The 24,281-nt window shown below is 38.1% G+C and overlaps 1 protein-coding gene across 1 annotated transcript in view; it reads left to right on the forward strand.

Annotated features, from left to right (window-relative positions):
* FAM83B (family with sequence similarity 83 member B) overlaps positions 1 to 19,014 on the forward strand; it is a 79,971-nt gene extending 60,957 nt beyond the window's left edge. The window contains exons 3-5 of the mRNA XM_080806395.1: positions 4,348 to 4,512; positions 5,269 to 5,393; positions 12,680 to 19,014. Of these exons, the coding sequence (XP_080662521.1) occupies positions 4,348 to 4,512; positions 5,269 to 5,393; positions 12,680 to 14,981 (2,592 nt within the window). The 3' untranslated portion in view covers positions 14,982 to 19,014. The remainder of the gene's footprint in view (positions 1 to 4,347; positions 4,513 to 5,268; positions 5,394 to 12,679) is intronic.
* Positions 19,015 to 24,281: the final 5,267 nt, after the last annotated feature.

Raw genomic sequence — 24,281 nt, forward strand, 5'->3', positions numbered from 1 at the left:
TGACTTGAAGGTTTTTTCCTCATATTTAGTTTTATAAAGAATATGCACAAGACATGGATGAGGTTGTAACCACTGTCTTTTTCCTTCTCTGGCACCTTATACCATTCATAAATAAGAAAAGGGTCATTCAATCACTACTAGAGTGATTGAAATTGTTCTTCCTGGAACAAATCTGATTCAAGTATGTTTCATAGGTAGTTTGAAGAATGTCATCAACTTGTATAATTTGGGTGTTATTATGGTCCAGCATTTTCCTATAACATCCCAATAGAGTAAATACAAAGAAGTTTACATATCATCCATGACTTTTTTTCATCTTTTAACATATTCATAATATGCCCATTACATTTTCCTGGTTATCGTTGCCATGTCTATTCCATCCCCTCATTTCTTGACGGTTTTTTTCCTTGGGCTCCTCCTATCTCAGCTGTCCATTAAGAGATGCTTCTAAAGTTTAGTTCCTTGCCTCCCATGATCTCATCCTATGCAGACCTCAGCCACTGACTCCTGGTCATATCCTTGGTAACAGCATAGCCTATAACTGCAGATCCTCTAGAACCTAATTCAGCCTATCCTCATCTGACTATCACTACTTCCCTCTGGTACTTGATAGTATCCAACATTCCTTTATTTGTTTATTTTTTAAACTTTGTGCTGTGGAAGTATCCAAAAGTAGAAAGTAAGTATATAGAACCCTCATGTTTTGCCAGTTTTGTTTCATTGACTATAATATGAACGAAATACAAGGTAACATATCATTTCATCTGTAGCCATATTAATATGTATATTTAAAAGATAAGACTTTTATTATTACTGTCAACATGAAAAGAATTAACAGTAATTTCTTAATATTTAGTTGTTTTTTAACCTCAGCAAGACCACAAATTCATTGATTCCAGTCTTGTTTCACTGCTTCTCACATCCATGACACCCTCTTTCCTTTCTTTGTCTAGTTTAAATCCCGTGGCAAATCACTTTAGCCTCCCACATTCCTATACCCTCAGTTCTTCTTCCTTATCTCACTCCATTATACTCTCATGGCCATAACTAACTACATCCATGGTTTAATCAAACTTTCTGCCTCCTCTGTGCTGGCATCCCTGCACAAAGGTGGAGAATAACTCACAACCACGTTGACTATTCTTATTTTAAATTTATGATCTACAGAATCCTTAATATGTCCTGTAATTATACTGCATTTCTGTAGTTGATTCTGTTTCCTACCATCCTAGATGATTACCTAATACCCCTGTCATCATCATCTAACACATCTTCCATGATCTAGGGTCTTCTCAGTTGAAACCCTTGCTTCCCGGTTCATGGAAAACATTGAAGCATTCAAAGAGAACGTGCCCAGCACCACTACCACACACTGGGCCTTCTGTCTTGATATTATAGGTGATCTTTTACTGGTCTTTATTCTCTGTGCTCTCATAACTTTATTTTTACACTTGATTTGCTCTTTTATTGCCTACTCAAAGACGTTGCTCCAGAAATTCTTTCCTTCCCCACCCACCTCCCACCATCTCCCACATCATCCAGTTTCACTCATTCCATTAGCGTGCAGACATGCCATTATTTCCCTCACCCTAAAACAGCAAAAAAGTAAAACCCTGCTTGACCCAGCTTTCCCCACGGCTACCTCTTCATGTCACTGCTTCTTCTTATAGCCAGTTTACTCAAGAAGAGTTGCCTATACCTGCTATTTCCAGTATTTGTCTTCCCCATTGCCTCTTAAACATCTTACAGTAAGGCTTTTGTGCTTATCACTCCACTAAAACTATAGTCTCCTTTACTGGTACCTTCTCTTGTCCCAGGGCACAGTCCTTGGTCTCCTTTTCTTTATCCAGTCTCCCTCCGTGACTTGGATTTAATTGTCATCTCCGCACAACTGACACCCAGTTGGCATGTCTGGCCTAGACTTCTCTACTTAGCATTCCACCTGGCCCCTCAAACTTAACTAGCCTTTTTAATCTTCTACCTAAAATTTAACGTAGCTGCATTCTTCCCGATCTTAGTTGATGACAACTTGGTCCTTCACATTGATGAGGCTAAGAATTTTAGAGTCATTCTCTTTCCCCCCTTTTCCTTTCACATCCTGTGTTCAATCCATTCAGAAATCCTTTGGCTCGAAAGTATCTGACATTTGGCCATTTGTCTTCATCATTGATGGCGACTAGGACCAGCAGCCATCACCCCTCACTTAAATTGCTCCAGTAGTTCTAACTGGCGTGCCTGTTTCCACCCTGGTTTCCACCCTTAGAATCAGCACAGTAACCAGAACAAATCCTTTTCAAGCATAAATCATATCATATTGTTGCCTCAACTGAAAAGCTTCTCATAGTTTATAATTGTATTCAGGATAGAAGGCTGAAGGCTTTATAATACCTTCAAGGCCTTGTGATTTCATGTCATTTCTGCTGTCTCCTTACTGTTTCTTGAATATGCCGGGCGAACTCCTGATGGTGGGCCTTTGCACTGCTGGTATCCCCTGCCTGGAACACAATTTGTCAGGATAATCATGTTGATGACTAACTCCATTCCTTTTTATGTCTTTGCTCAAAGGGTGCTTTCTCAAAGAGACCTATCTAGAAAGTCCCAAACCCTACCTTCTCAATTTGGGGGGGGTTATAATCCCCTTATTCTTTTATATTTTTTCCCCGGTAAGCTTCTCATTTTACAGAGGTGCTTGGTGGCTCAGTCGGTTAAGCATCCAGCTAGCCCTGCATCAGGGCTTAGTAAGGAATCCCTTTATCCCTCTCCCCATGCCCTTCCCCAACTCATGCATGCACACAGGCACTCCTTCTCTGTCCCTCTCTTTCTTTCTAAAATAAATAAATAAATCTAAAAAAAACAAAAAACAAAAAAACACCTTATAACTTATTACCGAATTTATCTATTTATATTTATTGCTTATGGTTTCTTCCCTGGCCTAATATGTAATCTTCACCAAGGACAGGGATTTTGTGTTCTTCTCCAACAAATAGTAGATGGACAGTTGAGTCATTTTGCCCTTTTTTCAGCATTATTTCCCTCCACTGCTTCTCAGAGTCAATAATGGTTCTGTTGACGATAGTTAACTTGCACTCTCTCCATTTTAGGGGTCTGTTCTTTAGAAAATTTCTGTGTTTATCTTCTTTTTTTTTTTTTTAATTTCTTTTCAGCATAACAGTATTCATTGTTTTTGCACCACACCAGTGCTCCATGCAATACGTGCCCTCCTTAATACCCACCACATGGCTCCCCCAACCTCTCACCACCCCCCCCGCCCCTTCAAAACCCTCAGATTGTTTTTCAGAGTCCGTAGTTTCTCATGGTTTGTCTCCCCTTCCAATTTCCCTCAACTCCCTTCTCCTCTCCATCTCCCTATGTCCTCCATGTTATTCCTTATGCTCCACAAATAAGTGAAACCATATGATAATTGACTCTCTCTGCTTGAGTTATTTCACTCAGCATAATCTCTTCCAGTCCCGTCCATGTTGCTACAAAAGTTGGGTATTCATCCTTTCTGATGGAGGCATAATACTCCATAGTGTATATGGACCTGTGTTTATCTTCTTAATCGTACTGCCTTTTTGCTTATTCTGCTTATTTTGTCTGCTAAGCTTATTTTAGGCATATATATTTAATTTTCTGGTCTTTTAAGTCCTATGCCCTTTATCAGCTTTGGCTGCTTCCTACCTATATTTCTATTTCTTTAAGATTTATTTCTCTTGGGGTGGCTTGGTGGCTCAGTCGGTTAAAGCCCTTGCCTTCTGCTCAGGTCATGATCCCAGGGTCCTGGGCTGGAGCCCCACATTGGGCTCTCTGCTCAGTGGGGAGCCTGCTTCCCCTCCTTCTCTCTCTGCCTGCCTCTCTGCCTACTTGTGATCTCTGTCTGTCAAATAAATAAATAAAAATCTAAAAAAAAAAGAATTATTTCTCTTTCCCAGTATCCCAAAACATTTATTATTAACAGCTAGTTTCAGAGAGTTTGCTTTTCCCCAGAAATATTTCCCACAAAAAATTTTGACACTGGTTTCCACCTTCCATCTACCTGTCCCCTCCCATTACCCTATTCTGATTTGGGTTTGTCCTTTGCTCAGCAAACCTACTGAAATGCAGATTTCCTTTGACTTAAAACCAATATAAAATTACCTAGTTCTGCAAATCTGTATGTAGTCACTTGTTTATTTTCAGTGTACTTTTGCATCTTCTACTTTAGGAAACACACACACATTGTGTATACATTTATAAGTATTATGTATTTGAATATTTTCTATTGTATTCAATTATTATTGAAAGCAAGCAATTTCTAAACCTTTACCTATTGAGTATCTAAAATTGTTTTACATTTTTGTCTTATAGGTCATTGCTTTAGTGATGGATATATTTACAGATGTGGACATTTTCAAAGAAATAGTGGAGGCATCAACTCGAGGGATATCTATATACATTCTGCTTGATGAGTCCAACTTTAATCATTTCCTAAATATGACTGAAAAACAGGGCTGTCAAGTTCAACGACTCAGGGTAAGAATTCCATGTTTATTTGTTTGTTTTTCCTTCACGTATTTTGTGTATCATTTTTATCTTAGTTGAATTTAAGGCAAGTTAAGCTATATCACTCCCAAAATAAATATATATATACATATATGCATAAATGTATTTAAGGTGGTATAATGATTTATCACAGAAGGGTACCTTTGTACTTTTTTGGAATGTGACTGAGAACACACATCTTCATGATGGTTTTAGAAGATGCTTTTCTTGATGGGGCTTAATCTTCTGAGTTAACTTTGCTCAGTCATAATAAATGCTTTAGTTTCTCCATGAATAACCTTGAAACCATTGACTCGAGTAATTCTTTCATTCAGCAGATGTTGCTTATCACAATCATTAGGCATAGTGTTTTCAGTTACATTTGACTTCTTAAAAAGGAGCGTGGAATTTAATTGTAGTTATTGTGGAATCATGCTACTGTTAACCTGGAACGGCTCTCTTGCAATAGGACCCTAGGTGACTTATGAAGTCCTTCTGTATAAATGTAGAATAATGCCTCCTATTTATGTTATGTTAAAATACATAACTTAAGTGACTTTCTTGAGCCTTTTTTTTTTTTTGGTGATGTCTTAAAATTTGCTTTTACCATTTCTTTGTTGTTGCTGATTTAAAAGATTATTTCAAGTATACTTTTTTGGTACTAAGATTTTATATTGACATATATTTCACTTTCAAAATATGTCTTTTCTGGTTATAATTTTACTTTCTGTTTACATGTAATTCTAGAATATTCGAGTGCGGACAGTAAAAGGCCAAGATTATCTTTCCAAAACAGGAGCAAAATTTCATGGAAAATTGGAACAGAAATTTTTGTTAATTGACTGCCAGAAAGTTATGTATGGTTCCTACAGGTAAGATCATTGTGTTTACCTCCAGCATTATCAGTCATTTACAGAATTTGTATTAGTTTCAAATTTTAACATAATCTGTTTAGCTATTTCTTAGAGATAAAAAAAGAAGAACCTTTGCATGGAAGTTTGGAGGCTTCGGTTTCAGTTCTGGTTGAGCCGCTAAAGAACATTAAGACATTGGGCAAGTCATATAACTTCCTTGGGCTCCAAGTTCTCCATCCCCAAAATGAGGGGTGGGGTGTTGAGTTATATTTCAGGTTCCCTAAAGTTCTGTAATTCTAGGAGTGATTTTGCTCCTTATGAAAACAGTCATAGTATGGGCTTAATAATAACAGTTCATAAAAATAGAAGCCCTGGAACACCTGGGTGGCTCAGCCAGTTAAATGTGTGCCCTTGACTCAGGTCATGATCCCAGGGTCTTGGGATCAAGCCCCAAATCGGGCTCCCCCAGTGGGGAGCCTGCTTCTCCCTCCCCCTCTGCTGCTCCCCCTGCTTGTGCTCTCTCACTCTCTCCCTGTCAAATAAATAAATAAAATCTCAAAAAAAAAATAAATAAATAGAGGCACTTTATCACTTTGAGCAGCCTGATCTCTGGATTGTTCTTATTTTAGTATTATTAAGAATCTGATAGTTATCATCATATAGTCACTATATATAGTACTACCCAAAAAAGCATTTCAGAGTCAGGCTATTAAAAATGCCATGGTAGACACTGGACAGGGTTTACTTGGGTTACTGTTATCTGACCTCTTTCAAGAGACCGCTGGTGGAATGCCTACTCTGTTCCACCTTGGCTCTGCCACATATGTGATCCCCAGTCCTTACCACTTTTTGGATACAGGGCATTTGTTCTCATCTACATTTATAAATGATGAAACTGAAGTTCCAACTGACTTGTCTGAAAACTCTCCAGCCAAAGATCAGAAGTAGTCCCAGATGGACAGCCCAGTCACAGTTCTGCTGGCTCCAGAATTCAAGCGCTACCCTAATACTCTCTGATATATTCCAGGCATTGGTCCTGAATGGGCTACACAATAAGGTCAGATCAACAGGCAGATAAAAATACCAACCAGCACATGCGAACTGCTGGGTCATCAGGCAGCACAGACTCATTCCTAAAGACTGTGAAAACGAGCCAGGAGAGCTGTGGATGTAAGCAGGACAGTGAGGGAAAACTTTTGCCTCTTCTCTTGGAACTTAGAATGTCCGCAAGGAGACAACATGTTGAACTCATTGGCCAGGAGCAAGTTACTCAACTGGTTGCACTCAAGTTTATTCCTCTATAAAGTTAATGATAATCCTAGAGCCTACCTTGTGTCCTTGTAAGAATTAAAAGAGTCAGTGCAGCATGTCCCCTAAAGTCAGCTATTATTTTAGGCGTGTTTTAGCTGTTACTATCTGCTAACTTTCCCTTTAGGCTCAGGGACCATTTTTTGAAAGTGCCTTTTGGAGTTCTAAAGGAAAACTTGTTAAGAGCAGAAATTACAACCAGTGCTTGAAATTAATGAGTCCTTTAAAGACTCATTATGCATGTATGTATTTGGTCAGACCCACTTGGTTTTACAGGGTTTTTAATTGAAATTTTAATTAAAATTAGGCATTCACTCGACTTCCAGAATGGTATTTATTAGTTAACTTCATCCTAATGAATGCTTTCTGTTTTTATTACTTAAATTGACTTTTAAGATTACCTGAAACAATAATTTCACCTTAACTTTGTTTTGCTAGTGCTAGACGTTAATAGGAGCTGTCTGTTGAGATGACTGTGGCTAAACTACTTTAAAGTGATGTTGGGAAAAACAAACAACAGCAACAGAAACTCGTTATCTTTCTATGTATATCATAAGCCAAGGCAGAATTTAAGTTACTATTTAGGGAAGTGAATATATAGAATACCTAGGACCACAGATGATAAAAATTAACCAAAACTCTTACGTAACAACTCTGTTTTCCTTATTATTCCATGTTAATTTTAAATATACTTCTTTTAAAAAATGACCATCCCAACCCTTGTTTCCCCCTACCCCTGCATTATCATGGACCTTTCCTGTAACAGTATTGTAACAGGATCTGGTGGAATAGTTATGAACCAGTCTTCATGGAAACTGGCTAAAAATTGACTTATTTTTGGTTAAAAACAGCCTTTGTCTCTAATTCCAGTATTGCCATTGTCTTCATCACAGCCCAAATCAAAATGCCACCTTCTTTAACTCAAAATTCTTTGCCATAAAATGTCTCCATATTCTATTTCTTTAAAGGTATTGTTTATTTATATGTCAGAGAGAGAGAGAAAGCGCACAAGCAGGGAGAGCAGCAGGCAGAGGGAGAAGCAGGCTCCCCGAGGAGCAGGGAGCCCGATGTGGGACTCGATCCCAGGACCCTGGGGTCATAGCCTGAGCCGAAGGCAGATGCTTAACTGACTGAGCCACACAGGTGTCTCAAAATGTCTTCATATTCTAAACTCCAAGCATTTCCAGAGAGGCCTAACGCCTAGTCATACATTGTGTGACAATTCACTCATCGTGGTGACAGTTTTATCAGAATGCAACAGATGCTTTGTCCTATCATGATACTAACAGTGATGAGATAAAACAAATATACTTTTTATTGATGTGTACAAATCAAATTGTGAATTGGATGCCCTCTTTGAAATTGTATAAAATCTAAAACATATTATCAGTAAATATTGTCCACAAATTTGACTGGGAGAGAATTTTATAAACTTTTTTTTTTTTTAATCTTATGGTCTCTATAAAAGCTACTTTCAAAAGACACGTTTCACTGAAGTTGTTGGCTTCCAGGTGCCATCTTTGATTAGACTTAAAGACTGTCGCATTTAGAGACCCATGATACAACTGGTGTACTGTCACAACTTTCTCTGTGGATTTCACTCTCGATAACCTCCAACCAGAAAGTCAGAGTTTCCCTTTTGTGCTTGCTTTCCCAGATTTTCCCAATGTCATGAATATGACAGTGTGTCTGGAGGGAGTGGGAGTAGTAAGTTAATTTTATTTTTTATCCAGAAAAATATGTACACGTTTAAAAAATTATTTATTTATTTATTTGACAGACAGATCACAAATAGGCAGAGAGGCAGGCAGAGAGAGAGAGAGGGAAGCAGGCTGCCCGCTGAGCAGAGAGCCCAATGAGGGGCTCGATCCCAGGACCCTGGGATCATGACCTGAGCGGAAGGCAGAGGCTTTAACCGACTGAGCCACCCAGGTGCCCCTGGACATTTTTAAAAATAGCAAATATTACCAAGGGATAAGAATACAGGGGCACCTGGGTGTCTCACTCGGTTAAGCTTCTGACTCTTGATCTCAGCTCAGGCCTTGATCTTGGGGTTGTAAATTCAAGCACTGTAGTGGAGCTGCATGAGTTCAAGCCCTGCCTTGCATGGAGCCTACTAGAAAAGGAGCGGGGGAAGGAGGAGGAAGGAAGGATATGCATGCAATACAGGCCAGTTTTTGTTCTCCATCTGTATCCACTCCTGGATCCTGATCTCCAGATGCAGTATTTACTTCTTTCAGCTGGTTCTTCTGATGGTTATTACATTCTCTTACATAACATGATTATACTGTGAATACTCAGTTTATCACTTTTAGATATTATCTCTTCATTCTATAGTATAGTAATTGAAGGGTTACATTTGCTATTCACCCCAATCCACTTGCCCTCCTGGTTGCCATTCACCCAGTACAGTTTTATCACAATTGTTTCTTAAGTGAGAAGTCTCTGTTTACATTTCTTAAATTGTGTCAGAATTGGTCATTGATGAGCCTTGGAGTCATTTGTGGTATGCTTCCTTTCTTATAACAAAGTTAATAATGACCATTTGGATTTTGGTTTTATTTGCTGTCTTTTTTTTCTGTTTATTACTATTTTTTTTTCCAGTTGATTCTACAGATTTTTTAGCACATGAACAACTTTTCCAAATGCTAAATTACTACCAACAATCTGTCATGTCCCATCTGGCTTAACAGGTCTTTAACCTGGAGTGCTGCTGGGGTCCTGTGATATCCCATATTCCTGGGTAGTTTGAGCCACAGTTTCTTAAACCCCATGTTAATCCCATTTTTACATCTTTTTTTGTTTCCAAATAATTGTTTTTCTCTCATGTTTGCTCAAGAACAATTTCCATCAGGATGGAACTTTTTTAAAGTCCAGAAATTCGGGACACCTGGGTAGCTCAGTGGGTTAAAACCTCTGCCTTCGGCTCAGGTCATGATCCCAGAGTACTGGGATCAAGCCCCGCATCAGGCTCTCTGCTCAGAAGGGAGCCTGCTTCCGCCCCTCTCTCTGCCTGCTTCTCTGGCTACTTGTGATCTCTGTCTGTCAAATAAATAAATAAAATCTTAAAAAAAAAAAAAAGTCCAGAAATTCGTAATTTTAAGTGATTGATGGATTAACTGGGGATGGAACTCTAAGCCAAATCATTTTTCCTCCAAATTTGAAAGACACTGCCTGGCAATCGAAGTTACTGTTGAGAAGTCTCAAACAATTGTTATTCCCATTCTTCTTGTGTAACTTTTTTTTTTTTTTTTTTTTTTTTTCTGGAAACGTCTAAGGTTTCTCTCTATCCCCTGCTGTTCTCAAATTTATTATGCTTCTAGGTCTAGGCTTTTTTTAAATTTATTGTTCTAGGCAATCCAAAATAGTCCTATCCTCCAATTCTGGGACATTTTCTTACTTATTCTTTGATCATCTCTTTTCCTTGGTTGTCTCTATTCTCTCTCTCTTTCTCTCTGGAATTCTTATTAACTAGATTTCTGCTCCCATTGTATTTTTCCCCCTCTGATTTTCTGTTTTGGGGTGGGTACTGCCTGAGGAATTTTCTCGGTTGTTTATTCTAACATATCTATTACAACTTTCTTTTAAAATTTTGCTATCAAATATTTTTAATATCTCCTGCTTGGACCATTTTCAAAGCATCCTGTTTGTGTTTTATAGATGCATCATTTTCTCTGTTTCTTTGGGGATATTAATTGTAGTTTTTTGTAGCTCTGTTTTTATACATATTCTTATCCATGCAATTTCTGTTTCCTCCAGGTGCCAGTTTCCTGCTTGTTTTGGTCTCTGTTTTGCATCTAAACTTTTAAGCTTTATAAACCATCTTCTAAACATTCTTCAAATGTCTGCTGATCTTTTGCTGTGTATTGATGTTAAAGAATGAGGGACTCTAAGTTTATTGGAAATTGCGTGGGTAATGTTTGTCAACAGCTGAGTTTACATGAGAACGATTGGCTGGAATCTTGACAGTTTTATTGAAAGTTGCCTGGATGTCAGTAAACTAACTCTTTCATTTGAGGCTGTTCAGTGTTTCCAGAGAATAATCTCTACACTGAATATATACAGTGTAATGCCTTCCTTTTAGCTGAAGTAATACCACAATATCATTTTTTGATTTACCAAAGTAGGGAAACTTCTCCAGTTGCAACATATTCACCAGTACCATTATCTTCTCAGTTTCCTGAGCTCAACACCTGGAGGCTATTTTTATTTCATAACCTATACATGTCCTTTATGACGTGCCGGCATTCTGGTTCTCTCTTCTTGTTACTGGCTCAATATTTTTAGTCTTTATTCCAATTTCCACTCTGGTTTGGGCTCTTATCACCTTACTTCAGTTATTTTAGTCATCACAGTAGATTCAGTCCCTCATCTTTCAAATCTGTATTATAAATACCTACTGGAAAAAAGATCACTCCTCAAACATCTTTTTATGATAATTTGTCCGAATTTGGGGGGAAAAAATCCTATACAGTCAAACTTTCTGCTTTACTTTTAAGATTTTCCCCACCCGTTCATCAGTCTCTTATATAACTTTTTTTACTTCAGCTAAATGTAATTTGTTTTCTGTGTTCAACCAAAACATGGCCATTCTTTCCTTCTTATTCCCCTATGTCTCTCCTCCCACACAACCTGTTCCACACCTTCTGTGTTTGAACTTCTGGGTTGTCTAATCTCTGTCCAAATATAGCTAAACTTCCACTTGTCTCTGGAGATTTCCTCATATGTTATAGCTGACTATTCATTCCTCTACTTGCTCCTTCTCACAGATTTTTTATTTGTATCTTCAGTGGGGTTGAAAATTCCTTTAGTGATTCACTTTGTATCATTTATTTTAAGTCAGCCTGGTGGCCCACACATCTGTACAAAAAGAGCACCTAGTGAGTTATTCTTCTCATATATGCATCCAGTAAGCATACTAGATAAAATTCAGTATATCAGATGGGCAGTGTTGTTTGTGTATTTTAAATTCATACTCTGTATATTCTTTTAGTATTCATATGCCTTTGTTACTGTATCCCCTCTTTAAAAACAAGCTCCTCTGTTTCCTTTTTTCCTTTATTAACCCCTATTATGTTATGTACAGTATCTAATATATAGCATATTAGCAATTCCTTTTTCGGCTCAGTGACTCTGTATGTTACATTATCTAAATGTTTACAAATCAGATTTAAAATTTATATGACATTCCAACTGTCACCTCTAAACTGCAGAAGTCCCACATAGTACTATAAAGTAGTTACAAACTTTAATTTCCTAGAAATTGTATTTTATATTAAAAGATCTTAATTGTCATTTTGACTGGCGTGGCTTTTGAGGCTAAATTTACCAGTTCTCTGTTCACTGTGTGCATAAAGTAAGTAGTTAAGTGTCTTTTATGGACTGAGACTGCAGCCCACAAATCCGCTCTCTGTGCACAAGCGCTGGCATTCCAAAGTACACTTCCTGAGTAAGCCACAGAGATAAAATGTATGTATTAGCAAAAACCTATCTTGTATTATAACATGCTAGAACTCTAAGGAATGTAGGCTTACGCTAGCATTTTGGAAACTGAGGCCCAAGCTCATGTGCGTAGATAGCTCAGTAAAAGCCAGATCTCTCAACTTTTCCACTGATACTGGCCTGTTTGCCCTCTGCCAAGATGCTTTATATGAAATATAACATTTTTACACCATAGAATCTTAGTAGGCAGAGATGCAAAATGCACAGCAGGCTTTTCTTTGGACTTCTAGAAAGTAATGTAAGAAATTAGGGGTGGATTCAAAGCCAGGACTTGAGTTGCTTTGTTATTTAAGATACAAATATGGTAGTAGGGGAGATAAGGCAGGTACTGCAATCATTTAATGACTGAAGATGTTCTAAATTATGGTAGGCAGGGGAAATGAACATAAATTCTCTTGTCAATGTTAAACGACACATTTTTTTCTTAGTAGAGTTATATATTGTCATTAATCTAACAGAAAAATTTAAATTTCCCAATTTTGATTCTTTTTCAGCTACATGTGGTCATTTGAAAAAGCTCACCTCAGCATGGTTCAGATAATCACAGGACAACTTGTTGAGTCCTTTGATGAAGAATTTAGAACTCTGTATGCCAGATCCTGTGTCCCCAGTTCATTTGCTCAGGAAGAATCAGCCAGGGTGAAGCATGGCAAAGCACTCTGGGAGAATGGCACCTACCAGCGTTCACTTTCTTCATTAGCTTCTGTTTCCAGCCAAAGAAACCTTTTTGGCAGACAAGACAAGATTCATAAACTAGAGTCCGGTTACTTCAAAAACAGAGGGATATATACTCTCAATGAACATGACAAATATAGCATAAGAAATCATGGATACAAGCCTCATTTTATTCCAAACTTTAATGGTCCAAATACAGTCCGTCAGTATCAATCCAGTCAGATAAATGAAAATTGGAAGAGGCATAGTTATGCTGGAGAACAGCCGGAAACAGCACCATACCTGCTTCTTAACAGGGCTCTGAATCGAAACGTTAATCCGCCAGGTAACTGGAAAAAGCCGTCGGACAGTCTCAGTGTGGCTTCCTCAGCTCGAGGAGGCTACGTGAGCCGCCAGAACACACCTGCCCAGAGTTTTGCGGATCGGCTCACCCAGAGAAAAACAACAAATCTTGCAGAGAGGAACTCAAACGTACGGAGGTCTTTTAACGGGACAGATAATCATATTCGCTTTTTGCAACAACGAATGCCAACTCTTGAACATACCACAAAGTCCTTCTTGCGTAACTGGAGAATTGAATCCTATTTAAATGATCACTCAGAAGCTGCACCTGATTCAAACGGGTCAGCTCTAGGTGACCGGTTTGAGGGCTATGATAGTTCTGAAAACTTGAAAGCCAGTGCCCATTATACTCATTCTCGGCTTCGTTCCTCTTTTGTGTTTAAACCAACATTACCTGAACAGCAGGAGGTGAACAGTTGCACGACTGGCTCCTCAAATTCAACTGTCATCGGTTCCCAGGGAAGTGACACACCTAAGGAGGTCCCGGATACCCCCACGAGCGGACAGCACGGGACAGACAAACCCGTGCCAGAATCAAGCCCCAAGCTCCCACTGCAGTCAGAGGCACCACAAATGCACACTTTGCAGGTTCCTGAAAACCACTCCCCAGTCTTAAATCAAGCTACAAATGGCCACACGGAGGCCAACAACTATTTGTATACATCCTTGTGTGTAAATAAGCAGACAGAAAATCTAAAGAATCAACAAAATGAAAATGTGCTCAAACGGCGCAGTTTCCCATTCTTCGACCACTCAAAAGCCAACTTAGATCATGGACATAGTAAGCATTACGTATATAGCACGCTTACCAGAAATCGAGTTAGACAACCAGAAAAACCCAAAGAAGATTTGCTGAAAAGTTCTAAAAGCATGCACAACGTGACCCAGAGCACAGAAGAGGACAGGGAGGTCATTAAGAGACAGCCTCCCAGCGGCCCCACGACCAAATCAATTTCTGTCGCTGCTTTGCTTGATATGAATAAAGATGAACCTAGCAAAGAACTCACTTCAAAGAAGGAAGTTAAGGGCTCTCCGAGTTTTTTGAAAAAGGGATCTCAGAAGTTAAGGTCATTACTTAGTCTTACCCCAGAGAAGAGAGAAAATCTCTCCAAAAATAAAGCACCTGCCTTCTACAGAATGTGTAGTAGTTCTGACACTTTAGTTTCTGAGGCTGAAGAGAATCAGAAACCAAAAAAATCAGAACCAAAATTTGATTCATCTCCGAGAAGAAAGCGTTCTTCCTCATCAAACTCTCAAGGCAGTGTTCACAAGAGTAAGGAAGATGTAACCATTAACTCATCTCAGGGGATAAGTTCTCCATCAGATGAAGGTAGCAAACTCATACCTGCTCCGGGTCCAGTTGAAAACAAGTTCTTGGAAAGAGCAGGAGATGCCTCCGCCCCGAGATTTAACACTGAACAGATCCAATATCGAGATTCGAAGGAGATTAATACAGCTCTTGCTCCTGAAAGAAAACCAGCTGCTTCTCCAAGGCCAAAGCCCAATGAGCTTCTAAGATCTCATTCAACCGACAGGCGCATTTACAGTCGTTTTGAGCCATTTTATAAGATTGAAAGCTCTATTCAGCCAGCAAGCAACATACCAAATACTGGTGTCCACCGCCCAGAAATAAAATCCACAACTGTGGGCAAGAGTTATGGCAGGCCCAGCCCAATGCTTAATTACAACCCTGGTGTGTATCACTCATACCAGCCAAATGAAAATAAGTTCCGAGGATTTATGCAGAAGTTTGGAAACTTTATACACAAAAATAAATGAAATACTGTAATTTCAAATAGTTTTTAAAACACAAATGACTACAGCTATAAACATTTGTCCAAAGAACTTTGGGGGCAGTTTTTGTAATGTGCCAATAGATTTCTGTAGGGAGAGAGTTTGGGGCATGATGTGTATGTTTACCAGTATACTAATATACGGTAAAGTTCTTCTGTGTGATAGAGTTAGTTGTGCTTAATTACAGTGTAGATGGAATGTCTCTATACACACAACTTTTAAATGGTAATGGTAAATAGAATGTAATTAAATTGTTTTCTGCAGACTGAAGATCTTCTTAAGTCTCAAATAGAAACTTTAGTGGAGAGATGGTGTATGGATTTGAAGCATTTGGTCCAAAGTCTTCCCTTTTAAAAAAGGATCCTAATACTATCAGTGGCCCTTTATAATATATCTTTATGGGTTTTCTTATCTCCAAATTATGAGAAGAATAGGACAAAGCCTTTTTGGGTTTTAATTACCTTTAAACTCTACAGGACAACTTGCTGTATTTTCTTAATTTCCCTGTGGAGCATATACAACCGTACAATTTGAACTCTGTAGCTCAGCATATCTTTCATTTTGACTGAGGTCTTTGCAAAATATCATCAACCTCATGTGGTACACGGTAGGAATTTCTTTTCCTCATTTTGTGAAAACCATCCAGATTGTGCTGCTTTCCACTCTGGACCAGAGGAGCCCACGCTGCACTCACCAGTCAGATGCTGAAATTTTATAGTCATTCCTTCCTTCAAACTTAGAGCAAGTAGCAGATATTTGGGAAACCTGAATTATACCTCTCCCCTAAGAGAAAAAAACATTGAGAAATGTAAACTTTTGCAAAAATTTTATCTTAGATCATTATGACAGTGCTTAGGTGTTTTGCTTGCAAAAGTCCGTGCTCTTTTTTACGCTGTGCCAAATAATAGTGGGAGCGCATAGTGTTTTCACGAAAGTACCGTGATAGACATAAGAAGTGGAATCTGGGCTAATTCTTTCATGACCAGAGAACCTGGTTGAAAGTTTTAAATCTTTCCCTATCTTAACTGGATCATCATCGATCATTTAGATCATATGAAACCCTTTGCCTTTCTTAGAATACTGAAATTAAAGCCTCACATCCATTAAAGAGACTTTAACTTGACTTCACTTCATCCACAAAGGACAAAATTCAAGAAACAATGTATCATTTGAGACGTGTGAGATATTTCTGTAACACTTTAAATGTATCAACACCTTCTAAGTGGTCATGTGGGGCAGTATGTTTTAAAAATTCAAGATTCAGTCAGATAATATCATTAAAACAAGGGGCATAGAAGTATCACTCATTAAGATAGCTTTCCACAGTATTTAAAAACCACAATGAGAACATGACAAGAGAAAACATGACAGTAGGGAAAAAGAAAATCTGACATTTAGTGAGCACTTGTATGAACCAGGTCTTGAGCTAGAACCTATAGTTCCCACAACAATTATTTTAGGGCCACTCTTGATCTCATTATTTGTGGATGATGACTGAGGTGATAAATGAGACTTTGAGACTCAGAGAAGTAATGCTCCATGTCAGATAACTTGTAAGTCATGGTACTAAAAGTGCCTGTGACATTTTCTCATATCCTGTTATCTCCCAAATGTGTTCAATATCTGCCTCGCCCAAAATGTTGAGAATTAAATGAGAGAATGTTTATATTTTCTGACTCAATGGTAAGCAGCCAAGAAAGCTTTAGTTGAATTCCACCAGACAACGGGACATATAGGGCTCAAAATAATGAAATTGAAATTAATTTCTGATTGTAACTTAGCAAGCCAGTTTTAATTGGCAGACCACCATTTTGAGCTTGGGCTGGTTGACCTGTGACAATGAAAAGGGAAAGGGAACTACAAGTTGAACTTGTGTCTGTGCTAGGCAAAGTAGTCCTTTAGGAAGCTAGGCAGGGATTGGAACTCAATGTTAAATATATTATCTTGTGAAGTATTCACAATAGCACTGTGAGGTAAATAGTTCCTTTTTGCAAATGAGAAAACTAATCCTTTGTGAAGTTACATAACTTTCCAAGAGTCACATGGCTCTGTATGGGTAGAACTGGGTTTGAACACAGAATTGGGTTTGAATGCAAACGCCTGTATTTTTAATACTATACCACACCATACATTGCCGGCTTCTACTCCATTATGATTGAGGCAACTTTTCTGAATGGTGTCTCTCTCTTTTGCTCTGTGTCTATACATTGCAGGAATATATCGGAAATACTGCGGTAACATAACCCATTTACAGCATTTTGTAAACACAAATCCAGAATATAAACTCAGTGTAACATTATTCATAAAAGCAGGTTTCATGACTCCCATTATAACCTAGGGAATTCCCAACTACTGCAACATGGGATTTTATTGTTTTGGAAAGCTGCATGTAATCGATTGGAAAATTTGCAGACTTTCTAATAAGGTAATAACATGCAAATAAAAGTGAGAAAAGTTTATTTTTCATAGGCATAGTAGCCAATTGATCTACAAAAGTTTTGCAATTAAAAATAATTGTTGGAATGTGCATTTGCTTGTAATCTGATTTCAGTTGCAGTGAAACAATCTAATTGTTAGTGGGTTTGTTTTTAGAGTTCTGGAAATTGTATAATCTTTAGATGTTAGTATCAAATTATTAAAAAGCATTAGAATTGGAGTCGAGTGAATGAAAAAGATTTTTCATTTTGCTCTTGGAAAAATTCATTTTTGTAATTCTGGACCATTGTCCTTTACCCACTTACCAAAGACAGAACGCACAATTACCCAAACCATACTGACTTTAATATTACCCATTCGTTGTTAGATGGGACATTTTTCAGGCCTATGGGGAAAATGGGCTAATTGTCTTAGGCAGCTCTGAAATTGGAAGTCCAAAAATGTAGAGCAAGATAACTTTGAAACTGAAATTACATAGACTGGTTTTCATCCCTTTTAATTACAAGCAAAAGCCTGTTGCCTTTTTGTGCGGCAACCACCACCATTTCTGGAAACAGACAGCTTGTAAATAGTTCCTGAATTCTTCCTCTCCCTCGTGGCATTGAGAAGTGCAGAAGGCTTTGTTTCATCTCCCCGTAACCTGTAGCTTCCGCTTTTGTACAGATTTATTCTCCTCTGCCATTTGTCTTTATTTTCCTTTTATTTATTTATTTTTCCCTCCAGAAACATCTGTATGTCAGAATCTATGTGTAGTAACTTTCCAAAGTTTCTGTGGCTGAGAAATTCCTAAGGGTGAAGGCTGAGCAAACACATAATACTTCAAATAATTTGCTCAGAGTTTAAGTTCTCAACAGACACTTCCAAACTTCATGTATGTAACCCTGTCAAGCAAAATACTTTCTTTTTCTCCCCATATTAATATTGGTGCGAAGATAATGGTACGTAGATGTACTTTCATAGTAAATGTTGGTAAGGTGGTTTTACTCTCTACATAGTACATTAGTTTGTAAGCAGAAACTCAAGAAAACAGGTGTGGATTCAAAGCAGTTCTTGGCAGATACCTTCAGAATAGTTTAAGTGCCTGTATCCTGAACACGCTACTGTCTCTCTATCATGATTGGGATTAGCCATATTTCTAACATGGCATATTGAGTAATGGGTATATGTTGGCGGTCTACTTTTAGGGAAACAAATATCTTGTTTAATTAAGATGACATCTAGTGGGATCCAGTAAGCAAGGAAGAAGTTGAACTCTGGCTACATTCAACTTTAACTTTACTCAAATTTATCCAGTTATTCACCTATTATTCCAAAGATATTTGTCACGAAAGACAAATATGACTCAATGTGACTACGGCTGAGGAATATAAAGTAGAATCATTGTTTCACATTAACCATGTGTGATATTGCTTTAAAAAAGTTTATTTTAATACTTAGTTTGGTTCTAGAATATTTAAAATGAAAAGGATGGAATTATAAACCAAAGAGTCCATTTTTATGTACATAAATGTTATCAAAGAAATATTCTTCCTAAGTAGCTTGTTTTTAGATCTAATAAATGGATATTAAATAATTTTGTACAAACATCAATATATTGTAAGTTGTTTTTTATCTTCATAGCCAACATTTCTCCACTTAAACACATGCTTTTACTTAGTGTTATATCATTTATATTTGTGCACATTTTTAAATATTTATGAATTTGAAATTTCTTAAATACTTCATTTTATTTTGGGTTAGCAGTCATATTTCATTCAAAAATTTAGCCATATTTGATACCCAGTGACAATACTCTTCCTTTAAACAGCTCTCTTCATTTCTAACTCTCTTTAGTTATCACTCTTATTTCTATTGCTACTGTAATATATAGTTATTTTACTTAAGTTGAGACTTTGAAAAATGAGGCAATTTTGCTTAAAAATTGATAGCTGACTTTTTTTTTTAAGATTTTATTTATTTATTTGACACAGAGAGAGAGAGAGATCACAAATAGGCAGAGCAGCAGGCAGGGAGAGAGGGGGAAGCAGGCTTCCTGTTGAGCAGAGAGCCCAATGCGGGGCTCGATCCCAGGACCCTGAGATCATGACCTGAGCTGAAGGCAGAGACTTAACCCGCTGAGCCACCCAGGTGCCCCAGATAGCTGACTTTTGTATAACCTTGTAGCATTTAGTTTGAATAAAATATTCTTAAGGTGCAATTGTAGTATGTCAATTAGTGACATTAAATACCCTAGAGTCTGAAAGTTATTTAAGTTCAAAATGCATTTTTCTTAGGGCGGGAAAAAAAAACAAAAACAAAAACTGTCCCTATATCACAGATTAAGATGCAGTTAAGATACTGGGTATTGAGAATTAAATAGTGTAATTTTAAAGGCAAATGTGATTTTTAAGTAGGTAAGTATAATTTTGGTAAGAACCTTGTTTTTTTTTTTTTCTATTTACTGTAAATACAGATGCTTAAGAAAACCGTGATTCAATGAGCTGTTAAGGAAAATAGGTAAAGTTTTGCTTTTGTGACCATCCTAAAGGAAACCCATAACTAGGCTCTGCTCTTTTAAGGAATCAAAGACCAACCCGAGGTACCTGGGTTTAAGGTGAGAGGGGATTGAAAGGAGTAAGCATGTGGGAAAGAACTACATGAGGTCCCTGATGAATATGGATGCTAAGATTCTCAACAAGATCCTAATAGGATCCAACAATACATTAAAAAGATTATCCACATGACCAGGTGGGATTTATCCATGGGATGCAAGGGTGGTTCAATATTTGCAAATCAATAAATGTGATAGAACAAATGAATAAAAGAAGAGAGAAGAACCACATGGTCCTCTCAACTGATGTAGAAAAAGCATTTGATTAAAACAATTCAAAGTATAGGGATAGAGGAAACATTCCTCAACTTCATAAAATCTATCTACAAAAAACCCACAGTGAATATCATCCTCAATGGGGAAAAGCTGACAGCCTTCCCTTTGAGATCAGGAACATGACAAGGATGCCCGCTCTCGCCACTCTTGTTCAACATAGTATTTAAAGTCCTAGCAACAGCAATCAGACAACAAAGAGAAATAAAAGGTACTCAAATTGGCAAAGAAGAAGTCAAACTCTCTCTTTGCAGATGACATGATACTTTATATGGAAAACCCAAAAGACTCCACCCCCAAACTACTAGAACTCATACAGCAATTCAGTAATGTTGCAGGATACAAAATCAATGTACAGAGATCAGTTGCTTTCTTATACACTAACAATGAAAATACAGAAAGGAAAATGAGAGAATTGATTCCATTTACTATAGCACCAAGAACCATAAGATACCTGGGAATAAACCTAACCAAAGAGGTAAAAGATCTGTATTTGAGGAACTACAGAACACTCGTGAAAGAAATTGAAGACACAAAAAGATGGACGACCATTCCATGCTCATGGATCAGAAAAATAAACATTGTTAAAATGTCTATACTGCCTAGAGCAATCTAGACTTTCAATGCCATTCTGATCAAAATTCCACCGGCATTTTTCAAAGAGCTGGAATAAACAATCCTAAAATTTGTATGGAACCAGAAGAGACCCCGAATTGCTAAGGAAATGTTGAAAAAGAAAAAAACTGGAGACATCACGTTACCTGATTTTAAGCTTTACTACAAAGCTGTGATCACCAAGACAGCATGGTACTGGCACAAAAACAGACACATAGACCAGTGGAACAGAGCAGAGGGCCCAATATGGACCCTCAACTTTATGGTCAAATAATCTTCAACAAAGCAGGAGAAAATATACAGTGGAAAAAAGATAGTCTCTTCAATAAATGGTGCTGGTAAAATTGGACAGCTACGTGTAGAATGAAACTCGACCATTCTCTTACACCATACACAAAGATAAACTTGAAATGGATAAAAAACCTCAATGTGAGGCAGGAATCTATCAAAATCCTAGAGAAGAACATAGGCAGTAACCTCTTCAACATCGGCCACAGCAAATTCTTTTAGATATGTCTCCAAAGACAAAGGAAACAAGAGTGAAAATGAACTTTTGGGACTTCATCAAGATCAAAAGCTTCTGCACAGCAAAGGAAACAGTCAACAAAACAAAAAGGCAATCCATGGGATGGGAGAAGATATTCACAAATGACAGTACAGACAAAGGGCTGATATCCAAGATCTATAAAGAACTCCTCAAACTCAACATGCACAAAACAGAGAATCACGTCAAAAAAAATGGGCAGAAGATATGAACAGACATTTCTCCAAAGAAGACATAAAAATGACTAACAGACACATGAAAAAATGTTCATCATCGTTAGCCATCAGGGAGATTAAAATCAAAACCACACTGAGATACCACCTTACACCAGTTAGAGTGGCCAAAGTTAACAAGACAGTAAACAACATATGTTGGAGAGGATATGGAGAAAGGGGAACCCTCTTACACTGTTGGGAATGCAAGTTGGTGCAGCCACTTTGGGAAACAGTGTGGAGAGTCCTTAAGATTAAAAATAGAGCTTCCCTATGACCCTGCAATTGCACTATTGGGTATTTAACCCAAAGATACAGAAGTGGTGAAAAGAAGGGCCATCTGTACCCCGATATTCATAGTAGCAATGGCCACAGTTGCCAAACAGTGGAAAGAACCAAGATGCCCTTCAACGGATGAATGGATAAAGAAGATGTGGTCCATATATATAATGGAGTATTATGCCTCCATCAGAAAGGATGAATACCCAACTTTTATATCAACATGGACAGGACTAGAAGAGATTATGCTGAGTGAAATAAGTCCACCATTTTCATATGGTTTTGCTTATTTGTGGAGCATAAGGAATAACACGAGGACATGGAGAAATGGAGAGAAGTGAGTTGGTGGAAATTGGAGGGGGAGATGAACCATGAGAGACTGTGGACTCTAAGAAAAAAACTGAGGGATTTGGAGGGGAGGGGGGTGGGGTGATCCTGGTGGTGGGTATTAAGGAGGGCACAGATTGCATGGAGCACTGGTGTGGTGCATAAACAATGAACTCTGGAACACTGAAAATTTAAAAAAAAAAAAAAAATTACATGAGGTGAAATTACCTGAGCTGAAAGCAGTAAGAAACTGAAGCAAGAGGCATATAGATGAAAAATATGTCAAACAGGACAGGGTCACACATCTGCCTTTATTGTGAGCAGCAGGTAGGACCTTCCAACAATGGCAAAACAATTAATTCACAGTGAATTAATGATTCAGTGAAACCACCTGGTTGGAACCCTTGGGAGCTCATACATAGATACCAACCCAGAGCAACAAGAAGAGGATTCCAAAGCCCATGAAGAGTGAGGCCACCAAGGAGATAAGGAGCTCTTCATAGATACCCCAAGTGCACCTGGTGGAGGTAACCTCATGAACAAAGGACTAGGCAGCGAAGAACATGCCAGTGATTAACAGCACCACAGTCTGATTGGGGAAGACAGCCAGTTTCACTGGGTCATCCACAGTGAACTGTGGGGTCATCCACAGCTCTGCCACTGGAATCCAATTTGATTCATTTTTTATCTAACACACATACTGGGACTGGGAACCTACTTTGTTCCAAGTACATAAGTTATAGTAGACTTTTGGTGTAAGAAGAAAAAGAGAATGTCTGGATAATCAGAAGCTGCAGCAAGTTTTCATGAGTGTTTTAAGAATAGCCCAAACTAACAGCAAACATTTGTATGCTACCCACAGACTGTCCAAATTTGTGCTTTGGACCAAAGTGCACAGAAGAAATGCCTGATAAATATTCTGTGTGTGAATCCAGTCATTTTCTTAACTATAGTTAGATAAATATATATTTCACTAATATCAATACATTAAAATGTATGGATATCTAAGTAGTCATTTGTATTAAAAAAGAAAAAAAAATCGATGAGTTAATGCAGCAGGGGTCCCAGTATAAATTTTGTCCACATTTATCAAGAATCTTGGCATCTGTAGCTCCAAAAGGGCTAGTCTTTGAGACCATATGTTTTTTGAAGGAAAGAAAATTCCTGATGAAGAATTCATTTTGAAGAATTCATTCTAAATTCATCTAAAGAGTGAGGTCATTCTTGACATCATTTGGATACAGATGGCAGCTGCGCAATCATCTTTCTTCCACTCTGTGTAAGTGACCACTCTTTGGCCCGTGTCTTCTCTGAGCATGCTTTTCCTATATATGTATCTGTTGCTGCACAAAAAGTAATCCTCTGAAACTGTTTCCCCTTAGAATTCAAAATGAATTCTAAGTTCACTTAATGGAGTAGAGCTGTTCAAAGTCAGTTAAAAGACAGATGGCACAGAAGGGATGGAAGTGGTGACTGTACGTAAGGTCATTCAGATCGTCGATCAAGGTGGGTTGACGATGTGGGACTGTAGCAGAAGAATGGCTTCTCTAAACTCTCCATGGATGGCACATAGAGAGTTGGTACCAAGGGTCACCACCATGGGTGTCTGCCCCATGATCCTCAGCACAGCCTCCTGAGTTCAACAGCAGCCTCTGCTCATATTAAAATGTTACAGCAAAAATTGCAGACTCTGCTGAGCACAAGCAGGTACATCTACCACTTTGGGGGTGAGCAGTCCTTGGCAGCATTACTGCAGAGGGCCAGAGCAGTGAAGACTAGGTGCCATGAGGAAGCCAAGCCAGCAAATGCCTCTGGGGACTCCTAGAACATATGTGGTAGGAAATGAGGAGAGGTGGACACCCCATCAGAACAGGTTTAGATAGGAACTTACTATTTCCTTATTCTTGCTGAACTCTAAAGCTTCGGAAGTACAAGTCACATCTGTAACAGAGCCACAAGGAAACAAAAAATGTGACAAAATTCACAAAATCAGTTTGACAGAATGGTTC

This window comes from Martes martes (assembly GCF_963455335.1).
Source record: "Martes martes genome assembly, chromosome: 6".
Taxonomy (NCBI): domain Eukaryota; kingdom Metazoa; phylum Chordata; class Mammalia; order Carnivora; family Mustelidae; genus Martes; species Martes martes.